At 41.4% G+C, this 15,067-nt stretch overlaps 1 protein-coding gene across 4 annotated transcripts in view; it reads left to right on the plus strand.

Moving 5' to 3' along the window:
- LOC106561104 (contactin-associated protein-like 4) overlaps positions 1-15,067 on the plus strand; it is a 206,707-nt gene that overhangs the window by 113,368 nt on the left and 78,272 nt on the right. For all 4 annotated transcript variants that reach the window (XM_045688516.1, XM_045688526.1, XM_045688535.1 and 1 more), the window contains one exon: positions 12,099-12,205. In XM_045688516.1, the coding sequence (XP_045544472.1) occupies positions 12,099-12,205 (107 nt within the window). The remainder of the gene's footprint in view (positions 1-12,098; positions 12,206-15,067) is intronic.

Below are 15,067 nucleotides of genomic sequence, written 5' to 3' on the forward strand. Positions count from 1 at the left end.
TTGGATGTGCAACTGCTGTTTAAACTAACATATCGGTGAGCGGTTGCTCTTGTGTGTCACAAACCACTCTCTTTACTTATTATCCCTACTGAGTTAAAAGTTCAAAACGACACTATCGATGTTCAAAATAGCCCAATGACTCTCAAATGTCGAAACATAATTCATGTTAATTTAGATCGGGGGATTTATGCATATTAGTCTAATTCGAGTGTTTTAACGTCTAACATGGCTGCATGGGATTTGTCAGATTATACTCGGGTGTGGTTTCGCTGCATCCAATGGCAGTGTCTGTGGTTAGGCAACACAAGGAGCAGATTGTGGATTTTGCAGCACTGACACAGTTACACCTCTGATACTGCCAAAACAACGCTATGCAGATGTCAATCTGATTGAATCCAGCACTTAATCTGGGTTCAGAAACCTGGCCTGAAAACCTGAAAATGGTGTGCTAAAATAAAAATATAATGTTTGACAAGCCTGCTGACTAGGTAATATTCTAGAAGTGAATTTCAGGGAGGTGGATGGGGCAAATTCTGCATAGTCCACACTTTTTTATTTAAATCTTGATACATGTGTTCTTGGATCGTTCTACCCCAGTGGTGTCAAAAATATGTCCTGCGAAGGGGTTCCAATTTGGCCCGCAGGTGGTTTGAGTAAAAAAATAGTTGGCGGGGACAAACTCAATATGCTTTAAAATTACTAAAACCAAATTGAAAATGTATAGAAATGATAATGGACCAGTGGAGGCTCCTCAGAGGAGGAAGGGGAGGACCATCCTCCTCAGTGAATTTCATAAAAATAAAATAGTGAAACAATAAAAAAGTTAGCCTTTTTACGTACAACTATACTAAATATATTCACGTCACCAAATAATTGATTGATAATCCCCATCAAAATCCATAATTTTAAGCTATATATTGGATGTGTCTCCATCCACCGCATCCGCCGATGTCGCACTTCCACATCTGCGGTGAAAGATGACAGAGCTAGAGCGGTGTTTGTCAGAACATGAGACATTCCGAAAATCGATCTTCTAATCTTAAAATGTCTGTACTGTCCAAGCGGTTTGACCTACAAATTTATGAGCACTCTATGGAAATGCGAGACTCTCACGAACTCGATGGTGGTCTCCATTTTGCTCTACGACCCCCCCACAAGTGTCAGAGGACTCGCCTGAAGTCTGTACTGTTGATGTGCCAACTTCTGTTTCATAGCGCACAAACCATTTGGGCTACAAGCTAATGTGACCACACTGTGAAAAGGGGAGATTCTCACAAAAAAACGATGTTCTCAGTTTTGCTCTATGACCCCCACAGATGGGACTGATCTGAAGGTAACAAGTACCGGTTTCAAAAAAATTATCAAAGTATGAAAGTAGCTTTGTGCCTACCCAAAAAAGGGGTTAAATATGTTGAAAGAAAAAACTTATGCAGTACCAGTCAAAAGTTTGGACACACCTACTCATTCAAGGGTTTTTATTTAGATTATTTTCTACATTGTAGAATAATAGTGAAGACATCAAAACTATGAACTAACACATATGGAATCATGTAGTAACCAAAAAAGTGTTAAACAAATCAAAATATATTTTATATTTGAGATTCTTCAAAGTTGCCACCCTTTGCCTTGATGACAGCTTTGCACACTCTTGGCATCTCTCAACCAGCTTCATGAGGAATGCTTTTCCAACAGTCTTAAAGGAGTTCCCACATATGCTGAGCACTTGTTGGCTGCTTTTCCTTCACTCTGCAGTCCAACTCATCCCAAACCATCTCAATTGGGTTGAGTTTGGGTGATTGTGGAGGACATCACTCTCCTTGGTCAAATAGCCATTACACAGCCTGGCAGTGTGTGTTTGGGGTCGTTTAACTGTTTAAAAACAAATGATAGTCCCACTAATCGCAAACCAGATGGGATGGCGTATCACTGCAGAACACTGTGGTAGCCATGCTGGTTAAGTGTGCCTTGAATTCTAAATAAATAACTTACAGTGTCACCAATAAAGCACCCCCACACCATCACACCTCCTCAATGCTTCACAGTGGGAACCACACATGTGGAGATCATCCGTTCACCTACTCTGCGTCTCCCAAAGACACAGCGGTTGCAACCAAAAATCTCAAATTTGGACTCATCAGACCAAAGGACAGACTTCCACCGGTCTAATGTCCAATGCTTGTGTTTCTTGGACCAAGCAAGTCTCTTCTTCTTATTGGTGTCCTTTAGTGGTGATTTCTATGCAGCAATTTGACCATGAAGGCCTGATTCACGTAGTCTCCTCTGAACAGTTGATGTTGAGATGTGTCTGTTACTCTCTGAAGTATTTATTTGGGCTGCAATCTGAGGGGCAGTTAACCCTAATGAATTTATCCTCTGCAGCAGAGGTAACTCTGGGTCTTCCTTTCCTGTGGCGGTCCTCATGAGAGCCGGTTTCGCCATAGCTCGATGGTTTTTGCGACTGCACTTGAAGAAACTTTCAAAGTTCTTGAAATTTTCCGGATTGACTGTCATTTCGCTTTGCTTATTTGAGCTGTTCTTGCCATAATATGGACTTGGTCTTTTACTAAATAGGGCGGTCTTCTGTATATCACCCCTAGCTTGTCACAGCACAACTGATTGGCTCATATGCATTAAGAAGAAAAGAAATTCCACAAATTAAATTTTAGCAAGGCACCCCTGCTAATTCAAATGCATTCCAGGTGACTACTTTATGAAGCTGGTTCAGAGAATGCCAAGAGTCTGCAAAGCTGTCATCAAGGCAAAAGGTGGCTACTTTGAACAATCTCATATATTAATGTATTTTTATTTGTTGAAAACTTTTTGGGTTACTACATGATTCCATGTTTGTCATTTCAGTTTTGATGTCTTCACTATTATTGTACAATGTAGAGAAATAGTAAAAATAAAGAAAACCCTTAAATTGGTAGGTGTGTCCAAACTTTTCACTGGTACTGTAGATATATATATATATATATATCCTAACCTTTCTTATATCTCCTAGATATAGGAGAAACACTTCAAAACCTTGTTGCTTATGATTATCTTTTTGGACTGTCTTTTTTTGCCATTTATGAATGTTTTATTTGTTTCTCTGGGCTATAGTAGTAAAGGCCGAAATTCAGAATTTTATCTAATATTTTTTTAATTATAAGCATGTGATACCTATATGGGTCCAAAAATCTAAATCAAATAGCTAAATAATCCATAATATGACCATCATAACACAATCCAATATGTCAGCTTAGAACTGCCACCTAGTTTCCATCCTCCTCTGGGTACATTGAATTCAATACAAAACCTAGGAGGCTCATGGTTCTCACCCACTACCATAGACTTACACAGTAATTATGAGAACTTCCGGAGGACGTCCTCCAACCTATCAGAGCTCTTGCATTATGAACTGACATGTTGTCGTCCCAATCAAAGGATCAGAGAATGAATCTAGTACGGAAAGCATAAGCTACTGCATTGCATAAAATGTGGTGAGTAATTGACTCAAAGAGAAAGACAATAATTGAACAGTTTTTAACAAAAAAGATTTTCAAAAATGAAGGAGAAGCAAGACAGAGAGAGAGCTATCTATATATATATATTTTTTTACTTACTTAGCTAGCAAATGCAGCTAGCTAGTTTAGCCTACTCAAACACTTGGCTTAAACAGAGAGGGATGATATGTTACCTAGCTGGCTATGGCTATCCAACAGTGGAACAACTGAAGGTACGTTTTTGGTATTATTAATTTATTGCCACACATTACTGCATGATTGTAGCATGTTTACTAACGCGTTACATCTAGTACCTATGTTTGCTTGAGGTCAGCTAATATGGTGACAAGGATGTAGGCTGTGTGCAGCAGTTATTATATGAAGGTTTGGCTTGGAAAGGTTTTTCCACCTCGTCACAGACAGCTGATGTGTTGTGCATTGAAGTCCACAAGCGAAGTGAAAGGTGAGAGGAAGAGAGCGTGTAGATGTGAGAAGGAATTATACAATGATCAAATGGATCATGCTGTTTATATGTGGCTGCTCTGAAAGTGAACTGTGTTTGCGTGTGATCAGGGGTGTATTCATTCTGCCGATTCTGTTGAAAACGTTTCTTAAACGGAACGAAACAGGGATAAACATACTTGAATTTGTCCAATAGAAACTCTCGTTTGCAGCTTTTGGATGAATGATTACACCCTAGATCAGCTAGATGCAGGCAAGAGTGTGCATTGTGGTATTGAATGTGTCACTGTCTGTCACCTTGATTACTCAAATGTTCCTATCGACTTGTGCCCATACGTTGTTAACTTTCATTTGTAGGCTATGTTGAAGCAACCTCATGATGGGTATAGGGAAAATGTGAGTATCATGTAGTAGCCTAAACCTATAGATGTTACATTGACCTGGGTAATTGGAATTTGAATGACAGCCATCCAATGTGCTGTAATGGAAATAAGGCCATGCTCATCTTAAACAGCCCCAACCGCCACTGTAATGGACCTATATTTATACAGTTTCTTGACTGTCCAGTTAGCCAATAATCCCTGGACAGTCAGGGAGCATAGAAAATTCCAAAAAAGAGGAATAGAGGACAATTTTTAGCAAATTGTGACTGCAAGGAAATATAAGCAATTGTCAGTTCAGCCCTCCGGGACCTTATTGAAGACCGAATGCTGCCCCCTGGGCAAAATGAGTATGACACTCCTGCTCTACCCCCTACAGCTGTTACGTAACTTCAGTCCCTCCACATTGTAAATATGAATGCCTGTGTGATGCTGTTGCTCTGCTGCTTGTCAGGAAGGATGTAGAAATTAATCCGAGAAAAGCCTCACCCTAGGGGAGTAGTGTTAGTGTGTGTGTGTGTGTTTGTGTGTGTGTGTGAGGGAGGGGGAGTTAATTTGTGAGGCTTGTGCATGAGTGTGTGTGTGATTGCGCCTGCCTTTGTCCGTGCATGTGGAAGTTAGAGGGGGAGCGCTGTTTTTAGCTGACTCCATGTCCCTATGGTCTGTGTGACACCTTGGCATCAGGCCGGAGGCGTGTTGAAAGTGCTCCTTCGATAAATTAACAGGCATAAACAGTGCATAGAGTATATACTGAAATAATGACGCCAATGTTGACATGTCAGGCAGGCATGCTGCACACACCGTTACTTTAAGACACAGAGCGTGCGTGTGTGAGTGTGTGTGTGCGTGTGTGAGTGAGTGTGCATGACAAAGGGAATAAGGCAGTAGCACAAAGCTGGTAGCTAAGCCTGATGAGTGGATAGGGGAATTGAATAATTTATAATGCACAGTGATTTTAGTCTGCACTCTCTCTAGGTTTGCAAGCTACCTACATCTATAAAAAGACCAAGTTTCTCAGGAACAGAGAACAGGCACGATCAGGTCCATAGCCACCTCACCTTATACAGTAAGAATCGGAGATGTGTTGATGTCACTAATATACACTGCAAACATGTATTTATCTTAAGATCTAAATCACCATAATGATTAGCATTCTGGTACATTTTCAAGATTTCCACCCCATAATTGTCACACTTAATTGTATTTATTATGTAGTGAAAATGACTTCCACTCTATTGTATAGTTATTCCACTCTTACCGATTACGAGCTAATTGCCTATAAATCCCCATAGCATTCGCTCGTATTGCCATTCATGTATATTAATTCACCCCCTGCACTGCTGCTTTTGTTTTGTTTTCCCATTGGCTCTGCAGCAGAGGCTACTGCATTGTATAGCCAGGTTATCTATGGCTGCTGTGAGTTTTGGATGACATTTGCTGTAACCAGACATGCCCTTCCACAGTGGTGGAAAAAATTCCCAATTTTCCTACTTGAGTAAAAGTAAAGATAACTAAATAGAAAATTACTAAAGTAAAAGTGAAAGTCACCCAGTGAAATATTTATTGAGTAAAAGTCTGAAAAGTATTTGGTTTTAAATATACTTAAGTATCAAAAGTAAATGTAATTGCTCAAATATAATATCAAAAGTAAAAGTATAAATCACTTCACATTCCTTATATTAAGCAAACCAGACGGGATAATTAAAAAATATATATAATTTAAGCATAGCCAGGGGCACACTCATACACTCAGATATAATTTACAAGCGAAGCATTTGTGTTTAGTCAATCCGTCAGATCAGAGGCATTAGGGATAACTAGGGATGTTCTCTTCAGAAGTGTGTGAATTTGACAATTTTCCTGTCCTGCTAAGCATTCGAAATGTAACGAGTACTTTTGGGTGTCAGGGAAAATGTATGGAGTAAAAAGTACATAATTTTCTTTAGGAATGTAGTGAAGTAAAAGTTGTCATAAATGTAAAATACAGATACCCCCCAAAAACAACTTAAGTATTTTTACTTAGGTACTTTACACCACTGCCCTTACAACAAAAAGACATGAAAGACTCACATGAAAAAAAACACGTGGTTTTCGGACACATGAGTTGTTTCAACAAATCACAGCACAAATTGATGGGTACACTTCCTGCTTTACTTCCTGTTTTGGTCCTATGGGAACACTCGCAATGGCCGCAAGTCCACCCATTACGCCATCATTGACTTGAATAGGGACGCCTGTTCTATTCATTCTATTTCTATGGCAGCACATACAGTCAGGAGTGAAAGAAAGGAAAAAATATTTGTCAAAAAATAGATATTTTTTATTACGAAGATTCAATCAAAGCACTTTCTGCCTTGTGGTGCACGCTGTTGAGTTTTGGATGCATTATATACAAATATTAGTTTACTTTTCAGCTACCATCCATAAATCTCATTAAAAAAGGTTTTTGGTGTAACAGTAACGTTATACTATCCTATTACAGTGTATTCGGAAAGTATTCAGACCCCTTGACTTCTTCCACATTTTGTTACATTACAGCCTTATTCTAAAATGGATTAAATCGTTTTTTTCCCCTCATCAATCTGCACACAATACCCCATAATGACAAAGCAAAAACAGGTTTGCCAAACGTCACATGTGGAGGAAACCTGGCACCATCCCGACAGTGAAGCATGGTGGTGGCAGCATCATGCTGTGGGGATGTTTTTCAGCGGCAGGGACTGGGAGACTAGTCAGGATCTATAGAAAGATGAATGGAGCAAAGTACAGAGAGATCCTTGATGAAAACCTGCTCCAGAGCGCTCAGGACCTCAGACTGGGGTGAAGGTTCACCTTCCAACAGGACAATGACACTAAGCACACAGCCAAGACAATGCAGGATTGGCTTTGGGACAAGTCTCTGAATGTCTTTGAGTGGCCCAGCCAAAGCCCAGACTTGAACCCGATCGAACATCTCTGGAGAGACCTGAAAATAGCTGTGCAACGACGCTCCCCATCCAACCTGAGAGCGCTTCAGAGGATCTGCAGAGAAGAATGGGAGAAACTCCCCAAATACAGGTGTGCCAAGATTGTAGTGTCATACCCAAAAACACTTGAGGCTGTAATCGCTGACGAAAACCTGTTTTTTCTCCTGTCATTATGGGGTATTTATTATGTGTGGATTGATACATGGGAAAAAATGGTTTAATCCATTTTAGAATAAGGCTGTAATGGTACAAAATGTGGATAAAAGTCAACGGGTCTGAATATTTTCCGAAAGCACTGTATATTTGGTTATGTGATGTAGAATGCTAATTCATCATTATGTTATCTTCCAAGACGTTGATTCAGCTAACTTTAGTAAACAAGCACCATTGTGAGAAGTGGCAGAGCGAAGCTCCAGTGCACTCAGGCAGCACTACACACCTGTAGTCTGCTGCCCTTAATGAGCAATTGAAACACACCTAGCCTACTCTTTTGCCTCATGCAAAATTTGGTGATGCAGAAATGAGAGACCACATACATCTGTGGATTTTTATTAAAATCTTGGAATTTTTGGGTGGTTATGCAGACCCGCGAGCAACTGCTGCCCCTCATGAGTTCTGACTTATTTTTTATTTTTTGGTCCCCACCCCTATCAAAATTGCCCATCCCTGGCCTATGACATTGGCTTACGTCTCGTCTTGCGCTGCGCAGAATATCAGATCTCAACAACGATTGGAGAAGTGTTTAACATCACCAGCAGGCTAGGCTATCACAGTCATTAGCACAAAATACAGGTCGAAATGTCTGACTTTAATACTGGGCAAATTAAATCAACCTTTTTTTCTTATTTAGTGGTGTTTGAATGTGTTGATAACGTGCTGGACATGATTGTTTGATTGGGACAAAGGGCCAATTGAGGGACTGTCCCGCATAATCCTTGACATGTGGTCACTCTACCTGTCTCCTTCAGGGCCCTTGTCAGGCTCAGCTGCCTCTTGAAGACAAACTACTGTTCAGACACCAGTGAATGATGACTAAGAAAACAACACTGTAGCCTACACTGTTGTTTCTACCGGCCTGCTGTGCCTGTCTCTCAGCCGGTGACTTTTCCGCCCTGTGACACGGCTATATTTGTGACCTCTCTGTGATTGGGGTCACGATGCAAGAGACTTAGCCTGCCGAGGGCTGGGCTGGAGTTGGCATCAGGGCCAGGGAGAGAGGGAGTTATAAGTAGCAGAGGGTGCCTAGCTGTGCCAACCTCCTGTCACCCTGTCTTTGAGCTACTGTGGCATACGGTCCTGGAGCAGGTTCTCTCTCTCTCTCCCTCTCCCCAGAAGGGGATACAAATATACACTTTCTCGGTCCCATCACACTGTTCAGGGGAATGAGGTTATTTACTTTGTAGCTTGTTGAAGTCCTTTGTAGGACATTCTAGCAAACCTTTCTCTTTAGGGTTCTTTACCGGGGGGGTTCAGTTACATGGCTGTGAACTGTAATGACTTGGAGTCACGTTGAGTACAGTTGGATGGACACACCGCGTGATGATATACAGTGCAATGATATACACCAGCCAAGTGTCTCTTTGTATAGGATAAACCAGCCAGACCCCATTCTTTCAGCATCAGACCCCGCTCTTGTCTTGTAGTTAAACAGCTGGCCTCCGCCCGGTACCCTGCCCTGATCCTTAGACACTGTCACTAGCCGGTCACCACCCGGTAGTCTGCCCTGCACCTTAGAGATTGTTCCCTTATATTCATAGAGTCGTTGAACACTGGTCATTTTAATAATGTTTACATACTGTTCTACCCTCTTCATATGTATAGTATATACTGTATTCTAGCCATGGCTCATCCTACTACTACTATATACAGTATATATATTCCGGACTCGTTCTATTATGGCTCACTGATGTTTCTTAATTTCTTTTTTTTTCTTCTTCTTTTAACTTTTTGGATTATACTATATGTGTTTTGTTATTTTTAGATAATACTGCACCGCTGGAGCATAAGCATCTGCAAATTGGTGTATGTGTAAGTCTGTGTAAACTTTGATTTGAGTTTGATTTGTTTGTGAACCGGGCATTGTCAGCCCGGTGTTGTGACACCATTCCTTCATATGATTCTGACTTGACACAGCTATCATTCAGTCAGTGATGGTTGGTTGCTCCCTCAGGAAGAGAGACAGGTGTGCGTGTGTCTGTGTGTCTGACTGTCTCCAAGTCTCAGAGCTCTGAGCAGTTGACCACCTGAACCCACAACGTCATAAAGGGACTGTTATTAACAAGAAAATGGTACCTGCCTGCAGGCATTTACTTGTGTGCCTGAGAAGAAAGCTTGCCATGTGAACAGCAGGCTGCGGTGAGAGATATAGTGTGTGTGTGTGTGTGTGTGTTTGAGAGAAAGAAAGATAATGTGTGCATGAGGCAGCAGGCAGCAGTGAGAGCGTGAGGCAGCCTGTGAAATCCTGTGATTCAGCTCAGTGGCTGTTCTGGAATCAATTCCAGTCAGGCCAGGCAGACGAATGTGTTTCAGGCTGGGCTGCTGGGTTGAGGATGATGGGGACGGCTGGCAGGATGTCCTCCCTCCTTCACATGCCATTTTAAATCTATATCTGAGAGAGAACAGTGTTAGAAGGCAACCGTTTCATTCTCAGCCTGAAATATGTTCTCACATTCCGTTGTTGTCGGGAAGGGCTCAAAATCCGTACCCATGCTGCATTTAGAGCCTACAGCTACAAAATGCACACACATACGCTACCGTTCAAAAGTTTGGGGTCACTTAGAAATGTCCTTGTTTTCCATGAAAACATACATGAAATGATTCGCAAAATGAATAGGAAATATAGTCAAGACGTTGACAAGGTTATACATAATGATTTTTAATTGAAATAATAATTGTGTCCTTCAAGCTTTGCTTTCGTCAAAGAATCCTCCATTTGCAGCAATTACAGCCTTGCAGACCTTTAGCATTCTAGTTGTGAATTTGTTGAGGTAATGTGAAGAGATTTCACCCCCTGCTTCTTGAAGCACCTCCCACAAGTTGGATTGGCTTGATGGGCACTTCTTTCGTACCATACGGTCAAGCTGCTCCCACAACAGCTCAATAGGGTTGAGATCCGGTGACTGTGATGGCCACTCCATTATAGACAGAATACCAGCTGACTGCTTCTTCCCTAAATAGTTGTTGCACAGTTTGGAGCTGTGCTTTGGGTCATTGTCCTGTTGTAGGAGGAAATTGGCTCCAATTAAGCGCCATCCACAGGGTATGGCATGGCGTTGCAAAATTGAGTGATAGCCTTCCTTTTTCAAGATCCCTTTAACCCTGTACAAGTCTCCCACTTTACCACCACCAAAGCACCCCCAGACCATCACATTGCCTCCACCATGCTTGACAGATGGCGTCAAGCACCCCTCCAGCATCTTTTCAGTTTTTCTGCGTCTCACGAATGTTCTTCTTCGTGATCCGAACACCTCAAACTTAGATTAGTCTGTCCATAACACTTTTTTCCAATCTTCGTCTGTCCAGTGTCTGTGTTCTTTTGCACATCTTAATCTTTTATTTTTATTGGCCAGACTGCCTAGAAGGCTAGCATCCTGGAGTCGCCTCTTCACTGTTGACATTGAGACTGGTGTTTTGCGGGTACTATTTAATGAAGTTGCCAGTTGAGGATTTGTGAGGTGTCTGTTTCTCAAACTAGATGCTCTAAAGTACTTGTCTTCTTGCTCAGTTGTGTACCGGGGCACAACTGGTTAGCGCAAACTGGTTAGAGCCAGTTTGCGCTGTTCTATGAAGGGAGTAGTACACAGCGTTCTACGAGATCTTCAGTTTCTTGGCAATTTCTTGCATGGAATAGCCTTCATTTCTCAGAACAAGAATAGACCAATGAGTTTCAGAAGAAAGTTCTTTGTTTCTGGCCATTTTGAGCCTGTAATCGAACCCATAAATGCTGATGCTCCAGATACTCTACTAGTCTAAAGAAGGCCAGTTTTATTGCTTCTTTAATTAACATAGGCTACGAAAAGGTATGCATCATGAAACACGTACATCTCCACACACATGGCTTCTTATTGTTTTCAGATGATTAGAATGTAATTATAATGGTGCCCATTATTAATTTTCAGAACTGACCATTTCAAAGGAGAACATTCTCTTCATGTCATGAATGGACATTCTAATAATGTCCACCTGTGCTGAACAGTTCTTGAGGATACTTTAAAAAGGTTTAGAATAGCTCAAGTAAAAGGACATTGAACCAAAAGCTGATGCACTTATCTTAAGGACAGTATTATAAAGGACATAAAGACATATTTATTCCTAGACATTCATAGGACATTCACAGCACGTCAAACAATGGTTGTATTTAGTCAGATATACCTTTCTGAGAAAATAGTTTGCGGTGACCGTACAGCATTTACTGTGATACGGCCTCTGCAGAAGTCAGGGCATTCATACTTCTTGCACTTTGCGGAGCAGAGCAGAGCTGTTATGAAGGAAGATGCCAAGGAAGTGAGTTTGTGTTTATACAGGACCTCCAGCCCCCACCTACCATCAACCAATCATGTCAATACGGAGCTATACGGAGCCCTCCGCAATGTTACAAAATTTGGGAGGCACATGGTGATGCAGTACGGAGCTCGATTTGGCCTCTGCAAGCCTCCAGAGGCTCTGCAATTGCATCCACACCCTCCATAGCAAGCATAAATTGGCTTTTACTCTTGAAAGTGTACTTGGATCCTTGAAAAATATACATGCAGATTTTTGACCTTTTGGAAATCTCTGGTGAATAAATATCTCTCTTCTCTTTTCAGATGCTCTCCAAGCCATTGTGAACACAGGGGGAGATGCACTCAGTCTTGGAGTACCTTCCATTGCAATTGCTCTAACACAGGCTACAGTGGAGCAACATGTCACAGCTGTAAGAGGCATTTTCTGTATCTTCTCTGTTGGTTTTTGTATCTGAAGAATATATACAGTACATGCCTGCATGTGGCTGTATGACTAAACGGAACTAAAGCAGAAATACTGTCAAGAGGATAATGTGTTTGTTCCGTATACATGCACAGTGAAACAGTCCGTTGAATTCAAGGTCAAATGCCTTATCTGTGATGCAGCAATAGCCTGCAGCAACGCCAGAACCTCTTGTCAAAGCCACACCATAGATAAGGAATAGGACAGAGCCTTTAATGATGCTTCTCTCTCTCGCTGCAACCCGGGTCATCATAAATTGTGTGGAAGAAGATTAAAACTTGAAATTAAGCCATTTGTCAGTCAAACATAATCACCTCACCATTTAACACATTCACACTAGAGTTGCGCTGAAAGTGAGGTGGTGGTGGAGACAAAGAAAGGACTAGCAGCGATTGACTCTGTATGCATAATTAGATTTGAGCTGAGACCCAGATCAATCACAGGAAGTGTTTCAGGTGAGGAGGAAATAAGACATTTACGAGATTGGAGGTGTCATGTGTCACTAAACTGTTAAAGGATGTTACTTATTCTGTTCTGTCTAGGGGGGAGGGTTTGTATTGTTTCAAATGTGTACACACACATCTAATGACTTGTAGGGTACAAAGAAATGTCTGACGGAGACCTGAGTCAAAAGGTTGCACAACAAAACAACAGGAGCATTCATCAGTGTGCGGCACAGGAGTTTGGTGGTGGCACTCATTGGGGAGGATGTGCTCGTGATTATGGCTGGAGTGGAATAGGTGGAAAGGTATCAAATACATCAAGCACATGGTTTCCATGTGTTTGATACCATTCCATTCGCTCCGCTCCGGACATTATTATGAGCCTCCCTCCGCTCAGCAGCCTCCTGTGCTGTACGGGTATCTATGCTTTATTTCATGAGGGTCTGTACTATGCCAGGTCAATGTGTTCTAGTTACACTACAGAAGGGTTTCATAGTGCTGATCATGGCGACCCACCACAGGGTGCACATTTTGTTGCTGTCCAGAACTAACAAATCTTATTCAACGAATCACCTTGATTCGTTGATTCAACGAATTATCAAGCCCTTGATTAGCTGCAAGTGTGTGTGCTGGGCAAGAACAAAGGACCAACTAAGGAACCCAGCTGGTTAGTGTAACAGTGAAAGAGGGGGAATAGCAAATTCTTTAGTGAAGAAGAACACTCAACTGGATGCATCCTCCGGTTAACATTGTTATTATTATAGCCTTGTATTCATTATTTATCAGTCAGCCATGCCCACTAGCCATTATCCAGGAGCTATTCAGAATTGTATGGACTGGGATACACAGTGGGTGTGTCTGAAATGGCATCCTTTTCCCTAGATAGTGAACTTCTTTTGAGCAGGACCCATAGGACTCTGTTCAAAAGTAGTGCACTATACAGGAAATAGGGTGCCATTATGGACGCAGTCAGAGAAACAGCAACATCTGCAGCGATGGGGCCTGCGTTCCTTAGGGACACCAGCTAGCACCCTTTATTCTGGCATGCAATGGTTTTCTGTGCGTTTCCTTTCAGATAATGACGGTGAGCACATCAATAATGTAACAACATCTGCAATAACAGAACAGACAGCTGGCACACAAAGCTACTGTTGAGGGTAAAGCAGAGTGGAAAGAGAGATGGCCCAAGATAAAGAGCGTCTTTTGCGGTTCTGTGTCTCTGGCAGCATTGCTGTTTGGCAAACACCAACATGCCTCAGTACAGTAGTGTATTGGAATATAAAAGTTTGTCTTTGTGTATGTGTGTTGTGTTGGCACGCCCAACATGCCTAGGTGTCTTAGATTAGAATATGAAGAAAAAGATATATAATAATGATAATAATTTGTGCATGTTATGTATTCTGTGAGATAGTTATTCATTCACAAATGTGAATGCATTATGGACTATCTTCGGACAGTCCTTTCCACCCAAAAGCCTGAAGTATGTTCCTCAGCTGAAAACTGTGTTGAGGTTTTGATATACAGTAAGGTCCCTATTTTCCTTTTCATGCCAAATCATGTCCAAATCATCTTGAAGTATAAAGAAATGACTGTGTAACTCAATTAAGTTACTTGAAAGTGATTTGGACAGCATTCTCATATACAGTTGAAGTCAGAATTTCACATACACTTAGGTTGGAGTCATTAAAACTTGTTTTTCAACCACTCCACAAATTTCCAAACTATAGTTTTGGCAAGTCGGTTAGGACATCTACTTTGTGCATGACACAAGTAATTTTTCTAACAATTATTTACAGACTATTATTTCACTTATTATTCACTGTTTCACAATTCCAGTGGGTCAGAAGTTTACATACACTAAGTTGACCGTGCCTTTAAACAGCTTGGAAAATTCCAGAAAATGATGTCATGGCTTTAGAAGATTCTGATAGGCTAATTGACATAATTTGAGTCAATTGGAGGTGTACCTGTGGATGTATTTCAAGGCCTACCTTCAAACTCAGTGCCTCTTTGCTTGACATCATGGGAAAATCCAAATAAATCAGCCAAGACCTCAGAAAAAAAATTGTGGACCACCACAAGTCTGGTTCATCCTTGGGAGCAATTTCCAAACACCTGAAGGTACCACTTTCATCTGTACAAACAATAGTACGCAAGTATAAACACCATGGCACCACACAGTCGTCATACCGCTCAGGAAGGAGACGTGTTCTGTCTCATAGAGATGAACGTACTTTGGTGCGAAAAGTGAATATCAATCCCAGAACAACAGCAAAGGACCTTGTGAAGATGCTGGAGGAAACAGGTACAAAAGTATCTACATCCACAGTAAAACGAGTCCTATATCGACATAACCTGAAAGGCCG

This window comes from Salmo salar, chromosome ssa01 (genome assembly GCF_905237065.1).
Source record: "Salmo salar chromosome ssa01, Ssal_v3.1, whole genome shotgun sequence".
In the NCBI taxonomy this organism is placed as follows: Eukaryota; Metazoa; Chordata; class Actinopteri; order Salmoniformes; family Salmonidae; genus Salmo; species Salmo salar.